A 22,256-nucleotide genomic window follows, 5' to 3' on the forward strand; every position below is an offset into this window, starting at 1 on the left:
AAAACTATTTTACTGGTGGTGTTAGGAGATTGCGTCATTGAAGTGGAACATGCCTCCCATTCACAGGTGCTTAGAGCTGAAACCTCTTGCTCTAGACTTCGTCATACTTACTCATTTTGAAAGGGTATTTATTTGACCAAATAAATTTGTTTCACAGCTACTCATGGGAAGACCCTTCTTTCCTATACTGCAGGAGGCAGTAAAATCAGGAAAGGCTAAGAGAGAGAGCATAGGAGAAATGTGATTGGCAAAAGAAAATAGGAGTGGGTAGAATAGAAACCCCCTATGTTTCAGTCTGTGATTTCACTGATTCAGTGTTGAAAGCCAGATGCCTTCAACATTTTTCTGGGTATCTGGTGATCAGGGTTCAGCAGTGGAAGAAAAAAATCTGTTCAGTTAAGATAGTCTTTTGCCAAGGAATTATGAAGTAAAATTTAGCCTGCTTGCAAAGGTTCCATGCTGGTGGATGTTTTAGAAAATTCTTACTTATTTTCATCCAGTACTTAGTACCAAATCCAGTCCCAATACTCATTTCCATCCATACTTTGTTTAGAAGTGTGGAATGTAGCTCAGTCCCTGAGTTTGATTAAATGTCTCAGGTTTTTTGCTAGTAGGCTTCTTGTTACGAGTTTTTATTACATTTTAATCTAATTTTTATTCTGGAATTCAGTGCATAGGTTTGTAGGGCTCCAGTTAGTACTAGAGTCCCTCTAACACTGGGCAGCTGGATTTGCACTGCTGGTGCCCAAGTTATTCATACAGCTTATTTGCAGAGTCCTTTCCTCCAAAACCCTCTAAAAAAGGTTAAGGGTGTGCTGCAGGGCAGGTTACCTGCCTTTGATCAGCAGTTGCAGCCTGTGGACTTTCCCTTTTTCACTTCTATGTCAAGGTTATTAAACTCACATTTTTGGAAGGTGTGTGAGAATCTGGCTATATGGCCACGAATTCTTATAGAGCTGTGTGAGACTGGCAGCACTCAGGTGATTTTCTTGTATTCTCATTACAAATTTGGAGGCATCCTGATAGAATTATGCAGAACACACATTAAATTGGCTCAGTGATATAAACTCAATTCAGGTACTTACCATTTCTTCCCTATGACACTTCTGTCTTTGAACACAAATTCAGGCAGAAAAAAATCAGATGCTGCAAAATTGGCATGTGTGCTATGTTGGCCTCACCCATGTCACATAGCTGCATCTCTTTCTGAAAATGCTGCAGTGCATCATGAAAAATAAAAATTGCTTCCCTGGCTTTTCTGCTTCCAAAATAGTTTCTCATCTTAAGCAATCATGACGGTTTTGGTCCTCTCAAAACACAATAGAATTTATTTTCGAAATAATTTTCATTAAAATTATAAATATTTTAAATTAAAAAGCAGGAATTTGACAGTATCTGTTGGTTGAGTTTCTTTAACTGAAATATCTAAGAAAACATACATGACAATCTAATCATTATCCTGACATTTTGTAAAATGCAACAATACAAACTCTTCATTCAGCTGATAAACTCTTCATTCTGTCATTCAGCTATTCCAATGATATAGAAATGTGTGAAGCAACTCAAACAGTGGTAAAAGAAAACAAGGTCTTCAACGTTATAAAAATTGAAATTCTTTTATTTATTTTTTTAAAACAGAATAATTTATAATTGAATTTTATTTTATTTTATAATTAGAAAAAAGGCACTGTTCAAATGATGTCAAGGTTGAGTACTAAAACTATTGAAACTAGTAAATGTGAAATAAAGACAACATTCTCTTCTTTTCTCACAGTGGTATTAAAAAAAGAAAAAACTGAAGCACAGCATGGAAACAGGGAGAAGTAACAGTCAAATAATAGTAAATAGAGTGGAGTAATCTTCAGGGGGAAAATGGAGGAATAAATAAACAATTGCAATATCAATTTGATTTTTTAGAAAATGTATTCGCTGAGTTTCTTGAGGGAAAAATTCAGAGGGGTTGTAAGCTTTGGATTAGTGGCTTTAAATGGGACACCTGACAATCCCATTAGTGCTGAGTGCTCTAAAATGAAGGAAGACAAGAAAAGCCTGTGCTGAATACTTCATTGTATAAGGGATCATTAAAAAGTAGAGAGAAAAGAAGAGTCACTGGAGGGGGAAAGAAGCCATGGGAGATGAGGTTAATTCCAATTTTTCATATTAAAATACCATTCACTAAAGTTAGAAAGAAAAGGCCTGTTGGAGCCCTGTGGTACAAAATACTCTCCAGTATGTATTTTGTAAATGTAGGTATTTAACTGGAAATTTCTTCGCTGCATGACATATGAAGATGTGCAATTACAGGTGTGCAATCAATCATTAATATTGATACCAGAGCAAAACCTTCTGAAATGCATTTTTATTTATGTATATATTGTACAAGACATCATATCCTGGATCTCATAACGGACTTGTTTTATGGCTAAAATACTATAAAATTAATTATTTTAATTTTCTGGTTAATTAAATCTTGTGGTTGAGGCCTCAATTTCTGACAGTTTCTCACTTGTGTGGTTGGCATATTTCTGTGACATGTTCCAGTCCTGGACAATATGCCATCCTAAAGCCCTTGCAGAGGCCCAACTTAAATTTTCAGTCATGGTTACTTAGGATGATTACTCAGTCAGTGAGTTCACTTCAGTCACTGGAGAAAGAGTCCATGTTCCTATCAAATACACCTGGCTTGTCTACAGTTCAACTTTCTGACAGGGGCAGGCCTTTGTGGGGTATGACTGGTGGTGCTCAATGGGTTTGATCATCATCCATGCAAACTTGCATGGGCGTTGCTTGTTGCAGTCTTTTTGCCAGTATATCATGTTCCTGCGGTTTAGATTTGCTCCAGCACAGGCGTCGTACCACCAGCCTCCCCCAGGAATGCCACTGAGTTCCAGTTTAGCACAATTCATAAAGTAATTGTCGTTGTCTCTGTCCTTGGTGGTGAACTTCTGGTTGTCATGGAGATAAGCTTCTGTGTCCAGGGTCAGCGCATCGGTGGCGTTGCCTTTGTAAAGACCGACCCGGATTCGGTATTGAGATTCTTCACCCTCAATCAGGAATGGCTCATACTGTCCCCATTTCACTTCAGCATTTAGGTTTACAAGTTTAACTCCAAGTATATATTGCACTGAGCTGCCGGTTAACTGATGCATGTATTCATTTCCTAACCAGTGGTTCTCATGAACAGAGCCAAATCCATATTTGTAGTCCTGCCAGGTCCTATCAAAGTCGACAGTACTGTTGGCTGTAATGTGCTGGATTACTGTCCAGCCACCATCCTGCATGTTACAAAAGACAACAATTGGTTCCTCTTTTGGTTGGATGATGTAAAGGCCATCTCTGGAATTTCCTTTGGAGCGCAGTAAAATCTCAAAACAATCCCTTGGATAGTCTGAGTGAAAAAAAACACCAAAAAAAAATTAAAGTAAATTCTGTTCAAATAATAAATTTCAGAAATTGAACTCTGTCCTTTAGAGTGACTGAATGACTCCATTCTGACTGGAAGCTGACTGACTTCATTGCAGCTGATGGGCACTTACTCAGCTGAAGGGGGAAGATTTCTGGGAGGAACATGCAGGAAATATTCAGAAATTTAAAAAATTGTTTGTTAACCCTGTCATACAACTGAAGTATGATTTTGCATTTATGACAGAAATATGGTTGAAAAGCCAAAAGCTATGTACAGATCGTCCCTTTTCCACCAGTGTTCTTCCAGTTTGAGAGCCCAGCAAGTTTGCGAGTCCCTGTGCCATCTGTAGGACAATTGAGTTCAACAGCTAGACCTAGTCTTTTCCTCAATGAACAAATTAACTTCTCATGAACCAATTTATACTTCAGGCACCTCTAACAACCTTGTATTAAATTCTGAAATGTATGCCTTGTGTTCATTGATAAAAGGGAGATATTAAAGCATATTTCTTGTTCATATAAAGCTTATAAACATGAGGATTTTCTTAGAAGGAGTTCTTTTCACTCTAACTCCAGGCTAAATTTTATCATGGATTTGCAGGTAGATTACAGTTCTGTTCAGTGCTGGACACCAATATCAGGAAAATAGGTGACAGTGCTTTTCCATTTTATTGCTCATCCAGTAGACTCAGAGAGTAACAAAAATGGCATATAAATCTTGGGTTGACCCTCTCTATTGGGCTAAAATATTTGCTGGCTTTTTTAAAATGTAACATGCTTATAAGGTAACTTCTTGCTATAGTATAGTATCAAGCATCTCTGAGACTAGTGCACAATGCTTTGAATTTTACAATTGATTCTGAGGTTTCTTAAGAGCCAGACTTTAATTCATTTATATATACATTTACGTATGTATGAACTTACAGAGAGAGAATTCCTTTTGTAGAGAAGGATGGTATTCATTGTTCTGTTACTCAGAAATATGTTTATGAATTGAAATCATTCGCTTCTCCATAGAGTTGAAAGGCATGTCCTTATGTCATTAAACTGTGGAATATTTGTAATTTCTATTTAATAAAAACTTGAAAATTTTATTATCTCTGTGAGAAAAATTCAGTGAAAACTACATTTTATTGGTAGACATAGCCTACCGGACTCCAAACCTGATGCCAGGATTTTATGGGAGGATTATTTAAGAAATTTCTATGGTGATATCCATAGACCCTTGCAGTTGCCCTTCTCAGTGAACGTTGTAGAACAACTTCTACAGAAAGGTTCAGGACTTTGTGGCAGGACATGTTCATATTCCAAATTATTCTTCCAGGGCTAGCTTTCATATATGTTGGTTGAAAATGTTACAGCAAAGCAATAAAACAAAACACAGAATGCTTCCAAATCCCTTGCAGTCTTCACAAGTACCTTTTTCATTGGCGTTACCCAGTCTCTCATAGTCTCTTTGCGGGAGAAGGTGGGCATTAGCCAGGACCATTTCCTCTTTGGTGCCCAGGGACACAGTGCATTGAGAGAGCAAGAACAGCATGAATCCTGCTGAGCTCCTCAATAGCATCTTCCTTCTGAGTCAGTCCTCCTGCAGCAATACAGAACTGTAACACAGACTGGAGATGAAAATCACAATATTTATGGCTTTTAGTATGAAAGTCCTGAAGGAGAAAGGTTTTGAAATACTAAGCTTCAACACAGTAAGCCTCTGTCACAATTGGCTTCTCCCATCTTTGAAGGAGATCTCCCATCTCATTTCCCAATGTCTCACACCCCATTTCTGACAAGTCGTTTCTCAGATGCAGAGCACTGTGCTGAGACACTTAGCGCTTAGAACATCTCTGGCCCGTCCCCTTGTGCCATGCTGGGCAATGAAACATAATGTTACTTGGAGTGTGGCAAAAAGCCATCAAGAGTAATGTAATGACAAAAGAAAAAGCACAACTCCTAGTTATCAGAGTAGAATTTTTCTTATTCCCTGAATCCAAACTGCAGTGAAATAGAGATACCAATGGTCGAAGGGACAGAAACAGTAACATTAGCTCTGCTGACTGTAACTCAAACAGTACTCAAAGATATGGCTTTCCTAGTGCTGGGAATGTTTCCATGCACTGGAGAACTCAATCTGAAGTATGCTTTTTTTGTGAATTTCTATCTACAGATTTAAATAACAGGTCACAGGTTTAAATCAGATTTTAAAAAAAAGTTCAGTAAACAAAGCAAAAGAACTTTTCTGTAGCATCTTCAAAACCCACAAGGGTTCAATATATTGAATTGAAACAGCTTTGAGTCACATTTTATCCGCCTTTTGGGGTACATGTCTAGTAATCCTTCATTCAATACAGAAGAAGGCTCTTACTGGACTCAATCCTGGGGTCCTCATTTAGGCAAATCCCAGATTCTTTGAAGAGGAGTTTCTGTCAACAACAGCTTAGACTGAATCAGGTAAACAAATGTTTTCCATACTCTCAAAGGATATATTTACTTAGACTCTAACCGAACTCTTTTAATGCTTTTTTTTTTTAAGGGCTGGGCTCCCCACAGTGGCTTTGCTGAAGGCAGAAAATAGATCTAGCAAAAAAGCTCTCCAGTCAGAGCTTATTTCCTGCCAGCGTCAGCACAGAGTCTGCAGAGGCCAGTACCCTTCTCCACAGTGGCTTATGTTGCAACAAAGCCACATTCCTTATGTATCTAGTGACTTAGCAACAGATTCAGCAAACAGTTTTCCAGACTGAAAAAATATTCAGCAGATTTTTAAAAAAATGTCCAAGATAAATCATTGTAATAAAGTTCAGGTTTGAGAGTTAATTTTTCTACCTACCATACACAAAGCCAGCAAACCAGAATTTTCTATTCTACCTAAAACTATTCAGTAATAACTATGATTTACTATTGAAATATAATTTGCCATTTTATGCAAAGTTGGTCGTTTGACATTGGGATCATATTAAATTGGAAAATTACCTTCCATGAAATTTGGCACAGTGCTTCCCTTAAAGCATTTAAATTCTGCTGTACTTGTACTTTCTACTGTCATGTATCCTTTTCCTGAAAGCTTTGATTATTGTTGCTATTATGAAGTATTAAATTATAAATGACTTTAAATCAAACCCTAACCTACAAGCTTACTGATTTTCATGAAATTTGAACTTGGATCTGGAGTTATTTTTTGAACTGTTTTATTTCTCTTTTAGTATTTTTGAATGAGTCAACCTTTTTTCTTCACTTATATTTATGCATAAACATTGAAATGATTTACAGATCAATTTAATTCCAGAATAGAAATTGGTCTTAAAAATTATTAAGAAAGCCCCCAAGGAAAACAGCACTGGGCAGGCACCTTACCTCTTTCAAGTGAAGACTGGAAAAGAATACAAATGATCTCACTCTCTACAGTTGTACTTTGCCTGCTACCTAAGTCCAGGTGAATAAATCAGATCCAGTGTGCTATCTCAAATGCAGCAAAACTGCATATTCCTTATTTCACACTGTGCTTAATCTGCTGGACTTTGCTCTGACATATTATACTTGCAAGTAAGTATGTATGAATTATAAAGTACAAAGTTCTTCCATCATGATTAAAATGACATAGTAATTAAATTATATTTCTTTTATTATCAATAGTCATGGAGAACCATGAAGAAATTTTAGTTCAGTAAATTATTTATGTTGCTTAAATAGACACAGGCAGATGCTAAAATTTACTATGCCGTTTTGCATAGATGAATTAACTCGAAGCTGTACTGCTAGTCACATTTAAATTGCACGGAGACTTGACTTGATTTTTAAGTACTAGGAACAATCCAACTATAAACCGTGGTGTTACTTCATGTTTTAATGTGAATGAATCAGAAACAGTGTCTGTGAGCTCTTAAAATAGAGCAAACAAAAGCAGAACAGGCTGGTCAACAGGTTTCTATTTTAGTTTATGTGGATTAACAAGAGTTAGTTAACATTAACTTAGATCAAAATTGTCATGAATTAAATAAATTAATTGTTGCTATGTATCTGCAAGTTCTACTGTCTGCCTGCACGGCCCTTAGGTGATGTCTAATTTAGCATTTACCCTGTGAATGATAAGACAACGCTTAAGTTTTTGAGCTCCTTGATCCACCCTGCAACCCACTTTGATCAGATTTGTCCTTGAAACAAATCACAATTAAAGTTGATTGAACATTTGAGTCCTGTGCAAGATCTACTTCAGGATTCATATAAAATCATAATTTCTGTCTTTCAATAATTCATCTTCAGCAAGGATTTTTATTTCATGCACTATTAAATCAATACCCATAGAAAATGTTTTAGGAAATATTTGCTTGTAACATTTAAAGCTCAGTGATCTTTCTCTTCCTTTTTAAGGTACAAGCCATCTATTATACTGGAGGATGTCTACAGGGAGTCAGAACAGTGTATTCTCCATTACACTGGTCAGTAGTAAAGCTACAGTGAAAATTTAAGAATACATATTCTCTGTTTTTAGCATTATGAAGCTCAGGGAATTTCTGATCTCTGTGTGTTTGACTATCTAATTTATGGCTAGTACCAAGAATTACAAGCCTTGGCTAAGGCATGAAAATACTGTATGGTAGCGTATGAACTATAAAATTGCTTTGAACAGATACAGATCTTGCTGAAATAGTATGCTAAGAAAAGGTAGGGGAAGGTACCTTTCCACTCTGTCCATATAGATACACCCTGAAAAACACCATTGACTCTAGTGGTATTTATTGGTGGGCCTCTCATCACCCTGATATAAACTGGGGTGCATCTTCGGTGCCTTTGATTCCCGTATATTTCATCACCGTTTATCTCCTCTCATGTCTTTCCATTTTTCTTTACTTTCTCACTGTTTGCTTCTTTGTTGATTTCCAAACTTTCATCTGAGCTGGCAGAGCAGAAGTGAAGTGGGAAGTGTTTAATTAGAAAAGAGAAGAAAGGGCATCAGCATTCATTCACTCATGCTCAGAAAGACATCTATTTTTGTAGATGAAAACTTTGAAAATAATTAAAATCTTTACATCTCCCTCTCTGCTCTTGATCCTGAGACTAATTTTTCAGAAATTATATAATGATCTTAAGATCAGATTACTTTACATAGGTATGGTTTGGTCATATACAGATTTCAAAATAAAATGTTGCTATAATGACTTGTTGATAGTCACATTAATTGAGATACTTAGTTTCCTAACCCAATGACCACCTATTTATTCTCTGCAATATGCTGAAGTTTTAATTATCCTTCTGATTCTGCTAAGCTTTAACTGACAAGCATTCATTTGATTTTTTCCAATTCAGGCTCTCCTGTGTGGAAATACTCTTTACACATTCTTTATATCCATATGGCCCATTGATCCAGCCTGTCCAGATCCCTCTGCAGAGCCTTCCTGCCCTCCAGCAGATCAACACTCCCACCCAACTTGTTGTCTGCAAACTGACTGAGGGTGCATTTGATCTCCTTATCAAACCAAAGATGTTAAACAGGACTAGCTCCAAAACTGAGCCCTGGGGAATACCACAGGTGACCAGTCACCAACTGGGTGTAGCACCACTCACCTCCACTCTCTGGGCCAGGTATTGAGCTGCTTTCTTACCCAGTAATGAGTGCACCCATCCAAGCCATAGGAATCCAGTCTCTCCAGAAGAATGCTGTGGGAAATGACATCAAAGGCTTGACTAAGGTCTGGGTAGACAACATCCACAGCCTTTCCTTCATCCACTTGAGAGGGTCACCTTGTCATAGGAGACTCAGTTGGTCAGGCAGGACCTGCTTTTCACAAACCCATGCTGCCTGGGCCCGATCCCCTGGTTGTCCCGCATGTGCCTGTGATGACACTCAGGGTGGTCTGCTCCATGACCTTCCCCAGCACCAAGGTCAGGATGACAGGCCTGTAGTTCCCAGATCCTCCTTCCAGTCTTGTAGATGGGTGTTGCATTTGATCTTCCTGTCTGCCAGGACTGTTGATAAATGATGGAAAGTGGCTCAGTGGGCAGCTCCCACCTGGCCCCATAGACCTGAGCGTGTCTACGTGGTATAGCAAGTCACTGAGCATTTCCCCTTGGATTAAGGTGACTTCATTCTGCTCCCCATTCCTGTCTTCCAGCTCACAGGGCTGAGTGGCTTGAGAACAACTGGTCTTGCTGTTAAGCACTTTAAGCTTTAAGCACCTCAGCCTTTTCCTCATCCTTTGTCACTGTTTACCCTTGCATCCAACAAAGAATGGAGATTATCCTTAGCCCTCTCTTTACTGGTAATGCGTTTATAGAAACATTTTTTATTGTCTTTTAGGGTAGTAGTTAGATTAAATTCTGGTCGTGCTTCGACCCTTCTAATTTTATCCCCCCATAAGCTCACATTGTCCTTGTAGTTCTTCCAAGTTTCCTGACCCTTCTTCCAAAGGTCATAAAACCTTCTTTCTCCCTAAGTTCCAGTCCATAGTCTCTGTTCAGCCAGGCTACTCTTCCTTGCCACCTTTTGGCACATGGAGACAGCCTGCTCTTGCATCTTTAAGATTTCCCCCTTGAAGAACGTTCAGCCTTTCTGGACTCCTTTGCACTTCAAGAGGTGGGGCAAGCTCTCTGAAAGTCCAAGGCAGTTCTGCTGGCCCCCCTCCTTACTTCTCCAAGAACTTAAAAATCCATCATTTCATGATCACTGTGCCCAAGACGCACTCTGGCATTATGGGAAAGGCTTTGACACAGGCTGGCAACTTGCATACCCAGGACCTTCGGAAGGCTTGACATGGGTGATTTAGGGATTTTTATGGTTGCCAGAAACATGCAAAATCCTGACTTAATGCAAGAATGTTGCTCAGTATACTGAGTAACACAAGAGACAAAGTTCTAACATGACAAAACACATAAAACATATAACAAAGGGCTCACTGAGTATCTTTCCTGAAAGAAGTTTCATGGGCACACAGCACAAGTGATTGCTTTGGGAAAACAAACTAACAAACCAACAAACCTCCACCAAACAACAAAATCAGGCCATAGAAATACTTCTGCAGCTTTCAGTGATTTTGCATTGTTTTGCAGCCTTGGCTAAATGCACTTTGGTATCTTTGTATACGATCAGTAACAAAGAGAAATGTTCCTAACAGGTTTCACTTGTTCTTGAACTTATGAGCTGGCATTGGCATATGAAGTGTGTGTTTTGTCTGACATTGCAGAAACTGCTGAAACACATTGCACATAAGGCTATTTTCAATACAAATTTTAAATCTCTTTTTACACATTCAGTGTTTGTGAGATGAACCATTATTTGAGGAATGAACCAAAGTATATTTTTGACTGAATGTAAAACAGAACAAATGCTACACTCTTAGAAATATTTGACTTTTCAAATGTTCAGCAAATTTGTTGAGATTTCTTACAAAAATATTTTAAGAACTGAAGTAAATACTAAAAACATATTCTTCATATCTTCCTGCTGAACCCTAAATTCTAAGGGTGTAGAAACTTAACAGAATTAAAAAGGGTTTGCTTTCAACAAAAACACTGACCTAACTTGAAAAATACAATCAAAACCATAATCATGGAAGACACTGGAAAATAACTATTTGGTTAGCTGAGAGTTAAGACTGTTAGTAATGAAAAACTTAAGTTACTCAGGTAGCTTCAAAAAACAGTATGATATGAAGCATCTGTTAATTGACTTTTTTATTCTGAAGGTGGCAGAAATTGCCAGATACAAACATTGCAGGTGAAAACTGTTGGAGAATACTTCTGTGGAATGCCAGTTAGGTGACACCTATCTTAAGAGGGTAGAATTTATGATTCTGAGGAAAAGTATATGCAGCATTGTAAGGACAATATATTTAAAAAAATAAAAGGCAGACCAATAAACTTAGGCAACCATCTTCTATCCTCTTTTGCTAAGAGTCTGAGAGAGACAGGCTCTTTGAGCAGGCTGGCAGTTAATAAGAGATACTATAGTGAAGGTTAAATGACAAACTATTTCTCATGAATAAAGACAGGAACCACAGGAAGAGCTCAAAAGGTCTGGCTAAAGGGTTCTTTAAGAATTTAGAAGTCAGAATGAAGTTATGTAAGCAAGAGGTATCAAAGGACAAATCCTAAGAGTGACTATATAGGGATAACACAATAACCGATCTTGATAAAATGAGAGGTTAAGATTAAATAGGTTACCGCTATCAAGGGACATAAAAATCCAACAAATATTCTGTAAATGGATTGGACATAAAAAGAAGTTAAACCCAAATCCCCATTATTTTACGAGGGAGAAAGGCAAATGGCACAGATTTTTTTGTTGCTCACTTCATAAACAGTGATCAGATACTTAATGAAATTAATTTTAATGAAGGAGTAGGACCAGAGGCCCGATTAAGTGAAAAATATGTCAAAAAACCTGAAGTAGTTAAGTATTTTCAAAGTAGCAAGGACAGATAAAATTCTGTATGTACCTTATGAAATAGCAAAAGTCCTCTCTGAACCATTTACAATTACCTTTTAGAAGTAATGGAGGTTCCAGAGGATTGCATTGGGCTTATCTTTAAAAAAGGGGGAAAGCTAAGCGAGATAAAGAAGAGTGAGCTACCTTTCAAAACACAGAAAATTAGAGAACAAAAAACCCAGGGGATGCTAAGGTGATGAAAAGTAACCAGCAAAGACTGGTCAAGAAAGAAATCAAACTAGGCTTGTTCCTCTTTGCTACATGGATCCCTCCTTTTCTGACCTTTGGGCCTTTCACTAAACATTTAATAGAAAGTTCTACAGGCTCCCTGAGCCCCATTAAAAGTATCCCATAATAACCTTTAAACAATTGCAAAGTGCCCTTTCCCCTGCATCCCATAGCAAATCCCCTGTAGGAAATACTACACTGTGCCAGGAGCTCTGGGAGTTTTTCTGTGTGTTTCACACCAGGGACAATGGTCTAATCATTTTCCTTTGATAACCTTAGGAGCAGAGAAGTTTGTGCCTTCCAGTTTTCACTGATTATGTTAACTAAAGCTCCTCTGCATGTCACTATTCACCTGAACCTCACCAGGCTTTTAGCATGATTAATCCCATAATCTAACAACAACATAGTCCAACGACCACAACCTGTGACTTGGAGATTCAAACTGGACATTTGGAAAAGCTTTCTCACCTGGAGTAGTGGAATAGGGGAAAAGGTTTCCCAGATGGGTTGTGGAACCTCCATACTTGGAAATTTTTAATACTAGCTAGACACAACATGACTGAACTGCTGTTGGTGATAATCTTGTTCAAAGTGAGGTTGACTAGAGACCACCAAAACAACCAACACTTCATCAAATGTCTGGACTTCAGAGAAAATAAACTTTAAAAGTATCTAGCATTTCCGGTCTGACCCAGATTTGGCATATTGCAAAATATGAGTCAAACTCAGAGTCATATTTTAAACACTACCTATGTAGGTATCAGTCAGCTTTCAGGATAATTTCTACTACAAAAACACATCTAGTAAAATCAGTTGAAAATCTTTTCCATCTGAACAAAAACGAATAGAAACAAATATTTTATAAATACCTGCACAAATATTTGAGTCAAGAATTTCAGGTGATTATCAGCCCAAAGATATTTAACAAGGAATGTGTTGATCTTAATTTTAAATCAATTAGCTATGTGATTTAGTTTTTAAACATTGTAGCTTAACCTTGTAATATAGGAGTCTAAAAATTATTTTCTTAACTGGGACAAGAAGCAGCTGGAAGCATTTCCATGGCAACCATCTCATTTCCAAAGAGAAATGCTGTGACTTCTGCTGCTCTTTATCAACCTCACAGCTCAGTAGCATTGCAAATAAAAACCATAAAGGGAGGGGGGCTTGGAAGGATCATGAAAAGAATGCTTCAAAACATGAGGCAGGCTTTAAGTAAACAAAGTAAATTCTCAGTCTGATGATGAGCCCAAGGAAAAGAACCAAACCAAAAAACCAAACCAAAACACATATATCCCACCACTCTAACATGGGGTCTTTGCAAATGACTGGAATCAATCTCTCCTGGAAATTACGTTTATCACAGATTTCACTGTCTCACACTAACTACGTGACTTAGTTTCTTGATCCTACTGTTTAAGGAAAATTGATAGCAACATGAATAATACACAGGGGGTGGATAGGGCGGGAGAAAAAAAAAATTCTGTCAAAACAACACATTTTACTGCCCACAGATCTCCCCAGGAGAGAGGTTGAGATCATATCATAAGAATTAGTCAGATTGCTCAATGACTACTGAAAGATTTTAAGGAACTATGGTGTTAAGAACCTATAGTTTAAGAACTTGTACAAACTAGAAAACCTGCAATACCTCTTTAACACATTGGTTCTGAAAAAAATGATAGAATTTAGAAATTAAGGAAAGTTCATGCACAGATCTCAGGGTTATGGTTTAAATTCTTATTTACCCCTGCTTCAGTCTGGTTGGCTAAATGCCCTTTCCTGGCTACTGGAGTATTGCATGGTTATGGCATACTTGGGCCACAGATGATGGTCACTCAAACAATACTGTCTGAAAGTGCTGCAGCATACAAGGCCATACACAGGCTAAAAGTACATTCCTACAGTGTAGGCTGGGAGTTTTCATCATTTATACCTGCAGTCATGCTGTCTGCGCTCCACTGCTGAGACCAATACCCCTTGCATTGGCTGGAGAAGGAACACTAAAATTCCCTTCAAAAGGAACACTGTATGGCAGAGCAAGATCTTCAGGTGCATTCATGGATTTTTCCACAGGCATGAATGTAACCTGGCTGCACTGGTAACTTCAGTCTGTATTTTGTTCATAAAGGAGCTAACTGAAGCAAGTAAGCACTGCTAAACATAGCAAACAGAGTAGAGCCCAGTTCCTGATTCAGATTTCTGTTGATAAGCCACATCACATTGTTATTGCAGAAATACCTGCTTATTCAAATTCCTAACTTGGAATGTAAAGGAATTATTAGGATGTAAAAGTATGTAAACATAAACTATATATATCAAGTATTAAAAACACATAAGGAAAAAATAGACAATAAAACACCGTAATAGAAAAACCCCCAACAAACAGTGCTTAAGTTAGAAATTTAAATCTTTTCAGATGTAACCACGTTTTGCAAAGAAGCAAATTTAGAAAGTGGAAGTTTATTTACTTTAAAAAAAAAAGCTATCAAATTTCAACAATGTTCAAGAAGATTGAAAAAGTCTAACGAGGGACTGCAAAGCTGTAAAGGACTTAACGAGCTTCAGAGGCCAAGTGTATTCTATCATATACAAAAGATGCATAAAGAGCTACAGTGTATGAAGAAGATCATGCAGAATTTTTGTAATCAACAGATTTGATTGAGAAGCAGAATTCTACAAATGTGTTTCTTTACTATGCGATACTAATGAAGGGGGTTGAAAGCAGGAGGTGACTTTTGGTGTTAGTTACTGGGATTTAAGATGACTTTTTTCACGAAGAGCTATCCAGACTCTTTGGACATTTTGTTCAATTCTATTTTTTCCCAATGAAAAAACTGTTAACAGTGCATTACATTAAACTCTTGTATTTGCAGTGAACTGTGTCTGATTCTACAAAATCGTTCTAATATTCTCCTCAGTGTACACTTAAACTTTTTTGAAAAAAAACCCAAAACCCTGACAATAAAATAAGTCTTAAACATATTACAAGGAAAGCACAGCAGTTTGATCAGATCTTTCCAGGACAAATGACCTCTCCACCATTAGTCAGCTACCTGGTGATAGAAATAATTGGTTGCTACTAGAGAAGCACTTGAAAGAACAAGTGATGTATACAATTATTTCTGCCAGCACCAGTTCAATAGAGCTTGTGACTGCAATTTCAACAAGACTCTTGTAGTCTTCATAAAAATGAAGGACAAATAGAAGTGAAAAAATTCTGTGCAAATACCATGCGAATAGAAGTAGTAAAGAACAAACCAAAAGAAAAGAGGGATTATCAACACTACAATTGAAAACCAAAAATGGGAGGATTTGTCTACTCGTTGTCTGTAGATGCTCATGTCTAATGTGGGGGACCCTTACAAAGCTATGCATAGAGGTATTATTTTTATGAAACAAGCATTGGATCCTTTAATCACAAACCTGTTAATAACACCATAGTTCAATACTGATCCCTTTTGGTAAATATGATGATGGATGCTGTACTTATTCCAGTATAAGCCTGTCTTTCAGTAACTTTTAGTAACTGCTCTACCTCTCATCTGAGCTCCTCCTCTTTCTGAGAGAGAATGTTTAGCACGGCAAAAATGCAAGCTCATTAGGAAGTTTGACCTCCAATTTCTTTGGATACTCTTTACTAACACAGCTTATGCATTTCTCACCTGCCAAACTGAAGCATTCTGAACCACATTTGAGAACACAACTGATAAGAAAAGAAACACTCCTCCCTACTGCCAGAAATTTGTTTCAAGTCTTACTCTGTTCTGATCCCAGGAATGGAAAGTATTACTCCCAAATATTTAACTGGATTCTCCATGCATCTGCATGGTAAATAGCAGTCCTGTGCCCTGCACACCAGACTATGAGCTGGGGTGTCCTAGTCTCCATTCTGAAACACAATGAAAAACTCCTGCCCATGTGTACCAGACAGCAGGAAGACCCTTAAAGAATCCAGAGAGCTTCTGAGGAGAGCGTTCTAATATTTCATACACAAAAAATGCTTCTTTAAAAAACCTTCTTCCTTTTTTACTTGCTCTGTTTGCAAATGAGTTTCACCACCTGTTTATTGTATATTTACCTATATTAATTTTTTATGTTTGTATTCAAATTTAAAGAATCAGTCAAAAATTCAGTTTTGTTTGAAAAATGTCACAAAAGGTTTTCTTTCTGTTGTATATATTCTCTACCATTTGCTCTTGACTGAATGAGTGTCTTTAATTTTTATTCCTACCAGCCATGCAGAACCAAAAACATAATACAAATGTTCCTAACTGTGATGTTTTGTGCATCATCAATAAATAAGCTAACTAGCTAAACTTCCACTTGTTTTTCCACAGAAAATTATTCTGTCATAAAATCTTTATAGCCTTATTAGAAACAAGGTATTACATAAAGGTTACTGACAGCATAATTGAAGGAATAACCTTGTAATTTCAAAAGTGAAACCATTTTCCTGAAAAATCAATATTTATTATGGAGGACAACGAATAATCCTTTATGGCTTTTGAAACATAGAAATAAAATAAATTAAGGTGCCTCTGCCTATTTATGACCTCAAGAAGCTTTCACTAGCTCAATCTGAAAATAGACTAAAACTCAATACTATTCCTACAGAATAATAGAATACAATTTCCTGACTATAAGCTCCCTGAATGTTGTACTAATGCATGGCCTGAATCACCTGATTATACACAGAGTATAATGTTCAAAATAGTCATTAAGATCTAAGGTCCTGTCTTTAAAGCCAGTGAAACGGTGAAAGAAGTAAGATTCTTTTTAATTCTATTTTTTTTTTTTCCGCTATTGATACTGATTGCTTTTTGGAACTGAAAGTGTAATAATGTATTTAGTAGAAGACTATTAGACAGAATGAACCCTGCACTGAGTGGGGCAAAACTGGCTAGATTGTACCATTTAGGGAAGAGACTTAAAGGGGTGCCCAGTTTATACGTAGTGACGGAGGGAAAGACTGATGAACTTGATCTCTTGAATGGTATAGCAATCTTTCCCAGATGGAAAGAAACATAGGATAACTGCTTTTTCTTCACTTGCATGGGTAATGGACAAATATCATTTGGCAAATACCAAATAGGCAAAGAAGTCGGTGCTCTCCGAAAGGCTGGGACTACAGCTCATTTGCTCACTTGTCTACCGCCAACACTATATTCACCAAAGTGTGTGGAACATCATGGAAACATCTTCCAGCTACAGTTTTTTGCAAACCTTAATATTTGAGTTAAATATGCCATGACAGCAATACTTAAATTTTTTTCTACCTTTGGGGGCTTTCTCCAAATTCTTCTCCTCACAATTAATTATAGCTTCAAGTATCTTACGAAATGAAACACTGCCAGAGAACTTCCCTGCATATGGGAATCGGCTTATTCACAGTATTAAGCTTGTGCAATAACTATCTATACATTTTTGAAATATGCCTAATAACAACACTATCTTTCCCCTCCCAGTAATTCCTGGATATGGTAGCAAAGCTAGGACAGGCAATAAACAACTCCTGAGCCGCAGTGTCTCTGCTCTGTTTTGGACAGCACAGCACGCACAGGGGTTGTTCCTGCCAAGCTGGCCTCTGTGCCAGCTCCTGGTTGGGAAACAAGCCTTTGGAGATATAGACCATGGTTAAGCCTACTAAGTGGGACCTTCCCAGTGCCCTGCACACCACAGGTGCATCTTGTGCTTTTCATGCCTAAGAATGTGCAAAATGTGCATATATAATATTTTTAACTTTTTAACATTGTTCAGTAAATCTGCTTTTCCACTGATTTGAAGTTTAACATATTAAGCTCTTTCTGTATTCGTTAGCCCATCAACAGTACATGTAAACACTTCCATTTTCCTTCAGTTTGTTAAATTAGCATAATATATAGCCACACATATCCATATTTTATTCTGACACAGAATGAAAATCACAAAGGGTTTGTTATTATTTATTTTAAATTGGTTATCTTCCTAAAAGAAATGTCTCAAATGAAACACAAAATTGTAGGAACAAAAATTCACTATCTACTAACTACCAGTAGCAGCAGAATTAAGGTCAGACATGCTTAAACATCCAAATTAAACATGCAAATTAATCCTTTTAGTACTTTAAGGTACTGCTGTCACTGTTAGCCTGTAAAAATAGGGTCCTTTTAACAAACTGTAAAAGAAACTTTGCCCTCTTAGAGCTACTGATCACACATGACCTTTATGCAATTAAGGGTACATTAACACCCAAGTGGAGATGTTTAAATGGTTCTTAGTGATTTAATACACTTTTCACTAAGTTGGAAAATAATATGTACTTAAATTGCCTAAATTGTTTTGGAAATCTTAACATGCAGTTACTTAAATAGGTTGCTTTAACAGATACATATAATGACCTACATAATAATGCTTAACAAAGGTGCTCTTTAAGATGATTACATTCTGGATTTTCTTCAGTAAGCTCATAGCCATACTATCTGAGTACCCAATATTCATTAATAAATTTATCTTCACAATTACTTTTATGAGACAAGCTTCTCATAACTCATAAACAAGAAATTGAAACAGAAATAATAGATGTTTTGTTCAGTCTGACAGTTGCATCAGAACCCAAAGCACTTGATACTAATGTCCTCTTCACAAATACAAGTCTTAATCACAAGCCAGCCTGTCTCTCTGAAGCAATACGAACCCTATTTACAGAGCCATTATCATCCCCACTGCATCAAAAAGATAAAGAGCACCAACAAGTATTTTTTCATTTAAAACAGTGAGGGGAGGTAGCTGACATTAGATTTCTTCCTTGCATGTGAAGAATGTGAGCATCTTTAATGATGCAATTGATAAAATTGTTTCAAACTGTTCTAAACACCTTCCAGACCATCTTAAATGACTAATAGCTAAAACAGGATTCAGCAAGGTATGTCTCCTCTCCCTTCTACATGGTCTTGTCATAAACTCAGTTGCCCACTCATTCAGAACGTGGCTAAATGAGCTCTTCAGCTACAAACCCTCAAGATGCAGTGAACTTACTGTATTACTCACTCTCACTGCCAGAAACAGAGAATTCCTGCCTCTTGACTGAACATTTCTGGTGCTTACGTTCTGCTGGCTCTGGGATTTCTTTGATCCTTCTGTGAGCTGATTTAACTTTCTAAAACATAAGAGAATTCCGGCAGACTGATGAACCAATTTCTCTTGTTAAATCGATGCATGACAAAGGCTGAGAAGTACCAGAACTTGTAATCAGAAGGCAACAGGGTTACCCAGTCCAAGCTGAGGGAGCGTCTCTTCCTCCTTTTGGCAATACGGAAATCAGCTTGTCTGTAGTCCAAGTAGATTCTGTAAATCTTTAATTTCCATTTAAGTTGCTTCCATTTACAGTCTGCCTTATGTTATCTCAAGAAGTCTCACTAAAAGGCAGCTATAGTTTTTTTTGAAAATAGAGATGTCAGACCTAACACAGAAGACTGACTCCTAAAAATCTGTAAGAAAATAAAACTGAACAGCAAATACTATTTTCTGTAGAAAGTCAACCTTGTATTATAATAGTAAGTGCTACAGGATCAACTAAGTTTTGCCTAGTGGCATTTTGATAGCCCAAGGCCACATTACAACTTTAACTGACAGTGCTGGTTTTAACTCTGGTAGAGTTATAACCTTCACAGTAGCTGGCATGGGGCCATGTTTAGGACTTTTCCTGGAAACAGAGTTGATAACCAGAGACCTTTTCATTACTGCTGCACAGTGCTCCCACAGAGCAAGGTGTTTCTGCTCCTCACTCACCGCACCAGCAAGGGGCCTGGGGGTGCACAAGGAGTTGGGAGATGACACAGCCAGGACAGCTGACCCCAACTGACCAAAGGGTATTCCAGACCATATGGCATCATGCTCTGCATACAGAGTGGGGGGAAGAAGAGTGGGACGTTTGGAGGGATGACTTTGTCTTCCCAAGTATGCATTGCTGGAGCCCTGTTGTCCTGGGGATGACTGAACACCTGCTTGCCCATGGGAAGTTGTGAATTCCTTGTTTTGCTTTGTTTGTGTGTGCAGATTTTGCTTTCCCTATTAAATTCTCTTTATCTCAACCCACAAGTGTTCTTTGACCTTCTGAGTCTCCTCCCCATCCCACCAGGTAGAAGTGAGTGAGCAGCTGCGTGGGGTTGGGCTATCAGCTGAGGTTAAACTACAACAATGACCAACTGACCATAAGTGACCAACACACTCTGGCTAGAACCTCTTTGCTCACTTGACACACAGATTCCAGCTCTAAAATTAAAAAAAAATGTAACTTGCAGTAGTTCAGCAGTAGACAAACACTTCTACAAATCACTTTATCACAAACGTGTCTGAAAAGGAGGTGAAAAATGTACAAGATTTTTGGGCTTGGATTTTTCTGGTAACAGGTTTCTGAGAGAGGGACACTGCATCTGATCCTGATGCAAAAAGAAAACTGCCTCAACCTTCATATACAAAGTCCTAAGAAAAAGAAAAGTGTTGAATATTCCATATGCTCCTTCCAAAGTTTTACTAGGATCCTCACAATTCCTGTGAACTTTTTCACTCTGAACTCTTAACAAAGATTTTCATCTTTTCATGGCCTGAATTCTCCATTCCCCCTTGAAGACAAATCAAGAACGTGAACAGACACCATGAAAGAAGGCAGTTCTTACCTTTGTAACATGGAAAAATGCAAGAGTATGATTAAATACAATCTAATGCAATCCAGTTGTTATTTCAATTACTGTTAAACAAAAGTAACTCATGGCTTGTACTTTCCAGGACAGCACAGTAACAATGCTAATTGCTCCATCTTCAAAGAACTGCTTCCTGTTTCTCATCTAAATTTTTCAGTAAGATACTGCTGAAAGAGGAGTAGGTTTTTTTGGGTTTTTTTTTTATGGTTTGGTTTTTTTTCTTCACCAGTGCAACTTGACACTTATTTCAGTAGATCCTTCCAGCAAGAATATCCAAATATCCTATTGTCCCCACTAAAAATACTTTACTTAATATGTGAAGCAAAAAGACCATTCAAGCAAAACAAAAAGAGAGCAAAAATGTGCAGCTTACTTTGCAGACTGAAATCTTTCATTGTCCACAGAAAACATTGGGTTATTTCTTCTCCAACATCTTAAAAATTGACTTAATCTTATGAATGAGTATTTATTCTTTTGCAACTTTTATGTTTCCCAGCATAACTACTAAATATGTATTCTAAGAAAATTTATAGCCCTCTTGTGTGTATGGCAGAACAAGTAAATGCATTAGAATTGATTTTACTTCAGATGTACTGTGAGTGAATGTTAAAGACCATTTTTGGAAGCAGATATACATTACCTACACTGCATGGACACTGTTACCTAAGAAGCTACAAATTGTAAACATGAAGAACAGCATTTATGCTGAAAAAAAATAATTTATTGACTGTTGCTAATAGGGTTTGGCAAGTATTGCTGTCATTTTAATTTGCAAATGTTTAACTAGTGAAAAACAATCAGTTTTTTCAGCTTTTCTCTGGGTAGCTTGAAAAGATACTGCATAAGAGATATACAGGCATGCTTGAAGAACAAAGTTCTGCCAGTGACTTAGAATTCCTCGACAGCCATATACTTTGGACCATATTTTATAAGGTGAGCAGAATTTGCCTTCCTACTACACCTTAAGCTCTTTCCTTTCATTTTAAAATGAGTTAATTTTAACTTCATTTAAAATTCTGTATTTGGCCTCAAATCATACCACTGGTAAGTTGAAAGCACAGCATGCAGAAAAACAGTAAGAAGCCTAAGCGTTGCAGAAATGATACATGTAATCTAGAAAAGAAAGATCCAAGATCTTGACAGCTTAAATGACTTTCTCACGCAAGATACTTTGCTTTTTTTCCTCCCAAAGTTTTTAGCAGAAAGTAGATCAGAATAAAACTGGGCAATACATAGTGGAAAATCTTTGAACTAAAGATTGCCCAGAGAGGTTGTAGAGTCTCCCTCACTGGAGATATCCAAGAACCATCTGGATGCAATCCCCTGCCATGTGCTCTAGAATGAACATGACTGGGAGACTGAACCAGAGGATCCACTGTGGTCCCTTCCAACCTTACCCACTCTGCGATTCTGTACACTGTACAGGCAGCAAACAGCATAAAATAAAATGATTTTATATGTTAACATGTGACAAGCTGATACAGCAAATTACTTAGTAAACTCACAACTCAATTTTGAAAGGATGATTA

The 22,256-nt window shown here is 37.4% G+C and overlaps 1 protein-coding gene across 1 annotated transcript; it reads right to left on the reverse strand.

The window, feature by feature from the left end:
• Positions 1–2,012: 2,012 nt before the first annotated feature.
• Positions 2,013–22,068, reverse strand: LOC125327480 (fibrinogen-like protein 1-like protein). The gene is made up of 3 exons (XM_048306968.1): positions 8,997–22,068; positions 4,825–5,009; positions 2,013–3,388 (listed from the first exon to the last, which is right to left on the reverse strand). The coding sequence occupies exons 2-3, from the start codon at positions 4,970–4,972 to the stop codon at positions 2,688–2,690; spliced, it is 849 nt and encodes a 282-aa protein (XP_048162925.1). The 5' UTR covers positions 4,973–5,009; positions 8,997–22,068; the 3' UTR covers positions 2,013–2,687.
• Positions 22,069–22,256: the final 188 nt, after the last annotated feature.

Source organism: Corvus hawaiiensis, chromosome 6 (assembly GCF_020740725.1).
Source record: "Corvus hawaiiensis isolate bCorHaw1 chromosome 6, bCorHaw1.pri.cur, whole genome shotgun sequence".
Lineage (NCBI taxonomy): Eukaryota > Metazoa > Chordata > Aves > Passeriformes > Corvidae > Corvus > Corvus hawaiiensis.

What these genes read in the sequence shown, in the direction of transcription:
- LOC125327480 (XM_048306968.1), bottom strand. Translation starts at nt 4,972, where the DNA reads ATGCTATTGAGGAGCTCAGCAGGATTCATGCTGTTCTTGCTCTCTCAA. An exon ending in GGGTAACGCCAATGAAAAAG is followed by an intron (nt 3,389 to 4,824) that starts GTACTTGTGAAG and finishes TTTTTCACTCAG; the next exon opens with ACTATCCAAGGGATTGTTTT.